The sequence below is a fragment of the Sinocyclocheilus grahami genome, unplaced genomic scaffold, assembly GCF_001515645.1.
Source record: "Sinocyclocheilus grahami isolate Dianchi unplaced genomic scaffold, SAMN03320097.WGS_v1.1 scaffold781.1, whole genome shotgun sequence".
Taxonomy (NCBI): Eukaryota; Metazoa; Chordata; class Actinopteri; order Cypriniformes; family Cyprinidae; genus Sinocyclocheilus; species Sinocyclocheilus grahami.
The window spans coordinates 611266-617640 of record NW_015505960.1 but is presented as its reverse complement, the minus strand read 5'-3'; the positions used below and the strand labels follow the sequence as shown (position 1 = coordinate 617640).

At 40.6% G+C, this 6375-nt stretch overlaps 1 protein-coding gene across 1 annotated transcript in view; it reads left to right on the top strand.

Annotated features, from left to right (window-relative positions):
* The first annotated feature begins 1028 nt into the window (after window positions 1-1028).
* rasa4 (RAS p21 protein activator 4) overlaps window positions 1029-6375 on the top strand; it is a 60631-nt gene continuing 55284 nt past the window's right edge. Inside the window, exon 1 of the mRNA XM_016246052.1 lies at window positions 1029-1570. Within this exon, the coding sequence (XP_016101538.1) occupies window positions 1506-1570 (65 nt within the window). The 5' untranslated portion in view covers window positions 1029-1505. The remainder of the gene's footprint in view (window positions 1571-6375) is intronic.

Genomic DNA, 6375 nt, shown 5'->3' with positions numbered 1-6375 from the left:
GATTCTGTAGAGACGAGCTGAGCAAAACTCCCCATTAAAGATCAGAGCATTCAAGGAGGTCGTGCTCCAGGAGTTAAACAGCACAGATGTGAAAATTTGTCATGAACTTGTACACTCAGTGCCAAGAAGTGTCAGAGCAGTGTACTTTAAGTTCTGGAGGACATACTAAGTACTAGAATATTATACATTTTCTGAATTCAATCTAGGGTGCACTCATTTCTGCAATCCTTCATTTAAACAAAATTGGCTAATTTACTTATCTTACAGAACATATTGGCATATATTTTGTTGTTTTTATTAAGTATATGTTTACTATGTTTCAATTTTGCCATCTTTCCATGAACTATATTAGTGATCATTAAGAAAATACATCTTTTATATTTATTCAGAGGGGGTGTACTCATTTATGCTGTGCACTGTAAGTGAGAAGTGAATGGCTGCCCTCAAATAAACTCTTAAATATAAAGGTTCAAAAAGAGCGTTTTCACAATGATGCCATAGAAGAACCATTTTGGGTTCTCCAAAGAACCTTTCAGAACCAGTTTTTTCTTAGTGTAAAGAACATATGAGAAAATATGTGTTTTCACTAGTGGTTTCAAACACCTATTTCAAAACCCTCTTAAATTAGGGCATTTTTTCCCTCAGGACTCTGCCCTCCAGTATCAACCAAGTGAACACAGTTAAACCACACTGACATACATTCAGACAATTGTCAAAATGAAGGTAGATTTGAACTCAGGGTTAAAATAACTTAGGGTAGTTGTCAAATAATTTCTTTCTTTATTATTTTACTGTTTAAATTTAGCTGAAAATCCTGCAATAGGCTGGTTCCTTTGTGAAAACAAAGCTTTCAGCCAACCCTTCAAGATGCAATCGATACAAAAATGGACTTTCAAAAATGAACCAACGCTGAGAAATATTTACTGGAGTAAAGAGTGTGACCCTATTAGTTTTAGTGTTTGCTATCGAGTAGCCTATAGTCTAACACCACTGTTTGCTTATCTCAGCTATGTTAGCTCTTGGTAATCTCGAGGGTAAGAAAGGACTCCTTTTCCCCTCACACGGAGAATTCATTTCACTCGTCGCGTCACGCCACACCTCGTCTGCACTTGACGCGACGCGACAAAAGTACAGAACTCAACAAAGCCGTCTACAATCGCGTCCTTGCCTTGCAGTTTATGACCAGCTGTGTTGATTCTAAAGGGAGAGTTGTAGTTTGGTCGCGTCGCGTCTGTTAATACCTTCTCTCTTCAAGTGTGTGATCCAGTCAGTCACTCCTCCAAACAACCCACAGAAATCAAACCCACCCGTGTCTAACGCGTGGATTGTGTAGACGACCGCTGGAACGCTCGGCGGTGCTGCTTCTCAGTACAGCGTTTGTTATATAGGCTATGACAAGCTTTACAGATAGAACAGCGTATTTATCATTGTGCAGTGCTCATAAACATGCGTGTTATTGAAGGAAGAAGAAGTGTCGGCGCGTGATATATTCTCTGAATGACAGCATGGCTAAACGAAGCACACTATTCATCAGGATTGTGGAAGGAAAGAACCTGCCAATCAAGGACATGTAAGTGCTGATGACTTGATGTGATAATGATAAGATGAATTGCACAGAAATATGTGGGAAGTTCAGTATGTATGATGATAAAGAAACTGAAAGCAATATGTGGGATTTGACAGATCACATGTTACATATACCATATTATAGTACATCCCAGTTAAAAATTTTTTTTTAATTATTATCATGCTACTTTTTACATTTTTTTATTTTTTACAATGGATTAAAAGATAAAACAAATACAGTTCTGGCGTTTTAATCATAAACGTGAACAAATATATGTCCTATACCTGTATTTGAAACACAAATCACTGAAAGTGCACCTACTGTACAAGTGATAAAACAACATTATATGATATGCATTTATCATATAATTAACAGAAACATATAGTGCATTTCTCTTAATCATACTATCAGATATTGTTCATCCGTATATTAAACATAACACCAGATTCAATCAATTATATTCAGATTTAGTTTTTAAAATTTTGAAATCTCATGCCAAAATACTGTATAAACACTCTTTTCAAACCCTTGTTAAGCAGTATAAATAAAATAAGCTTGTTAATTGGATTCCTGTTTGGAATTGTCAGCATTCCATTGTGAATTACTCAAATTCATTTGGTGCTCAGCTCAGTGTTTTCTTTGTCTTGCATGAGGTTGGAAACTCACATGGTTATGACTTTTCAACGGCATCCCAGATGACAATGGTTTAATGTCTCTATTTGTGAAAAGGACAGCTCTCCCACATTCTGTGAGGAAATGACTTTATTGGTTAGTAAGGTCATCCACATTAACATTTCAGCACTGTGGTAATGTCAGTGTGAGGAATATGTGATTCGCTGCCCTTTTCTTCCTGAGCTACTGATTTCACTTCCTTGTATTATTAGATTAAATTACTAGTCACTTATTAAATTTGCTGAACTGTTTAGTTGGGTGGGCCGAACCGTCAGAGCAGATGCTACGTGGAGTGTTTGTATTTACACTGTGGTGACGCTGCCAAATAGTTCACAGTGGCAGATTGTACATGTTCTCTACAAATGCTCTTTATTTACACAGGACCTGGGTGAGCTTGGGTGAGCTTTAGTAAAGAGTACGCACCTTTTTGGTTTCTACTGGATTTCTTCTAATTATTATAAGGCTCTGGAAAAATTAGTAGATTTTGGAGTGTTTTAGGTAAGCTAATTATAGTCAAGCAGGCGGTGAGCAATCAGCACCTGGGCACAGGGAATATGAGGACTTGTTTTCTGAGATAAATATTCCTTGATTGGGACTTTTACAAGATCATTATAAATAGAGAATGCAATCAGATACTAGATTAGAACTTTAAAACGGTTAATGTTGTCATTTTTTCTAAATGCTTAACCCTGAAAATAACTCGTCCTGACTTTATTTGATACCCCAAAATTACCTTAGCAACACCCTAGCAACCATCCATTACAACATAGGAATTGCATACCAACGCCCTGGCAACCAACTAACGACATAATTTCACTGTGGCAGCCAATTAGGGGACCACTTTAAATTTTAAATTAGTATGTCTACAATCTGATTTGAATTCTGATTTTGTGAATAAATTTAAAATGCGATAAAAAGTTCCAAGTTTCTGGGCTTGTTTGTAGGGCTGAACAAAATTTTTGTAATTATATATCAACATGAATATAAAACAGCAATAATAATTGTCACGGCCACCAGCTGGAGTGCCCTTGATAGCCACCAGAGGGCACTCCATCCCATACCTTTGCCACTCTATCCTTGACTGCATTTCCCATAACCCTTTGCCCGGACTCATCATGCCTGATTGTTTTCATCTATTGCTCATTACCTCTGCCTTTATAACAAAGCTACTAGACGGCAAGTCTGCAACCTTTAGCCAAAAAAGCATAATGGCTATCGCTAACGCTTTGGCAGTACATGGGAAAGGAGACCAGAGACTGTTTTTTTTAATGTATGTCAATGGAGGAGAGGCTTCACTACGCTGAATAAACAGCTTTTTTTAGAGGAAACAGCTTATCATTTAATGAAACGACAGCGTATCGCCTAATCTTCTAAATGTTTTACACTGAACAATGCTTTTGGATTTAACTATTTTTAGAGTTTACAACAAAAAAATGCTGTTTTATAAGAGAAGTCACTGACTTTTTGTGACCGGTGGGATTCAGTTTACGGCACTTCTCATTTATTCCTATGGTATCTGTAAACGGCTGAAAAACTTTTAAAAAAGCGTAAAAGTGTCTCACAACCCTGACTAAAATTCAATGACGTCAAGGCTGTAATGTGATTGGTTATTATGGCACACGTGATCCAAGTTGCTCGTTCGGCTTTCTCTAATAGTAAGTAATACAGACCCTCGTATCTCCCAATAGTAAAACAATCTCTGCTATATAAGCCTGGTGTTTTCAGTCACTCTTTGCGAAGTCTTGCATGTGTCACAGCTGCAGTTCTAAACCTTTTATCCCGGTTCGCTTGTGTCTTGTTTACCTGTTTATCTGGATTACTCTATTTGCCTCAGCCCTGAACTCTGTCATTGTTTGGCCTGCTTATTGTGTTTGACCTCATGACTGTTTTTACTACGATTGTGGATTATCCCTCTAATAAACTACTGCACTTGGATCCTCAGCCTTTGTGTCTCTGTGCAGTTTTGTGACAGAAGACTTTGCCACTGTGGATCCAGCAGTTGAGTTAATCCATTTGCTCCAAGGTAATCGTACCCTTGTGGAGCACATTCAGATTTTCCTGGACTTTGCTAATGTTTCTAATCTGCCGGATTATGCTCTCATTTACTTTTTCTCTTATGGGTTCAATATTCCGCTCAAGGACAAGCTAATCTGTGATGCTCCTCGAGGGTCATTCAGTGAGTTTCTGCACTATGCTTTAATGCTTTGTGGTTCTCCTTTCACAGTAGGGGAGGCCTCTCCACAAGATGGCCGCCAAGCCAGAGTCTCCAGCCATCATGGATAACCCAGGCAACCGAGATTGATGTCCAGTGTGGTGGATCTACCACTAATCCCGGTGTTAGCGGCAGGCATCCCGGTGGTCTCGGCGCTCTCAAGCCCGATGATCTCCGAGGTTCTGCCACCCTCCGCTGCCCTTCCAGTATTGGTGGCCGCCATTTTGTTTGTCTGGGCTATTCACGCTTCTGAGGCAGCGGTGTCCTCTCCAGTCCATGAGTCCGCTCCAGAGCCCTCTCCAGTCCATGAATCTGCTCCAGAGTCCTGTGTTGCTGCCAGCCTGTGAGTTCCCTGCCTGTCCTGTCTCAACCACAGAGGTCACCCTTGAACTCCTGGCCGGTCCTGTCACGGCCAGGGAGGCAGTCCCTGAACTCTCTGAATGTCTTGTTACGGCTACAGGGATCATTTCTAACCTCTCTGTGCTCGCCATTGCAGTTTAGTCTGTTCTGCCTCGGTGGCCTTCAGATCCACCGTGGTAGGTTCCAGTTCTGCCTGAGCCATCTTGGTTGTCCCCTGCGCCATCAGTTCCGCTGAAGTGGTCCTTAGCTCCACCCTGGTGGTCATCTGCTCCACCGTTGGGATCTTCGGTCCCGTCTGCTCTGCCCTGGTGGTCTTCGGCTCCGCCCTGGCTTCCTGCTCCACTGGCCCAGCCCTGGTCACCTGCTCCTTCAGCTCCACTCTGGCTCCCCGATTCGCCTCAATCTTCGGTCCAATCTTTATGTCCTGTCCATGGGCCTGGCCCTCCATCCATCCCCTATTCCACCTTTGTTCCACCTCCCTCTTGGACTTAAGCCTGTTCTTATTCAGGAGCATCTGGAACCCGCTTGTTAAGAGGGCGGCTATATCATGATCACCAGTTGGAGTGCTCTTGATAGTGAACAGAGGGCACTCCATCCCATACCTTTGCCATTCTGTCCTGGACTGCATTTCCCAAAACCCATTGCCCGGACTCATTATGCCTGATTGCTCTCACCTGTTGCTCAGTACCTCTGCCTATATAAGCCAGGTGTTTTCAGTCACTCTTTGCGAAGTCTTGCATGTGTCACAGCTGCAGTTCTAATCCTTTTATACTGGTTCTCTTGTGTCTTTGTTCTCCTGGTTCTTGATAATCTGCCTGTTTATCTGGATTACTCTGTTTGCCTCAGCCCTGAACTCTGTCATAGTTTGGATTACTTATTGTGTTAAACCTCATGCCTGTTTTAACAATGATTGTGGATTATCCCTCTAAACTACTGCACTTGGATCCTCAGCCTTCGTGTCCCAATGCAGTTTTGTGACTAATATTAATAATAATAAAAATGTATTATTGATAAATAAAATTATCAAACAAAATAAGAAATATTAATATTGAATATTGTTTAACTAAAATTGAAAAAATCAAGTATGTAAGGAAAGTAATATAACAACAATTTTACAGTACAAATGTATAATACAATAATATTTGTGTCCTAATTTCTTCATTTTCAAATGCTACACCAAGTTTTTATGTCAAAGTCACAGAGAGCCCTTAAAGCTTCTCTTTTGTTGACAAGTTTAAGTGCTTCTCATTAAGTTTGGGAAGATGGCACTTCACTCTGAAACGTGCATATATTTAATTAAATCGCAGCCTTTGAGTTTTACAAAGCTCATCCGTCTGAAAAGCGAGGTGTGCTGTGATTGGCCAGCTATCCAGTGCATTATGATTGGCCGAATACCTCATGCGTGAAATGTTATGCCCCTACCATACTGTGATGATGCCCTGTCAGGCCGGAGCGATGATTCAAAAACATGAAAACCCATTATAAACGAGGCATTCGTTGCATCCAGTGGGGACATAATTATGGATTATAATGACTTATACTGTCTTTTTATGCATTGCGTTGC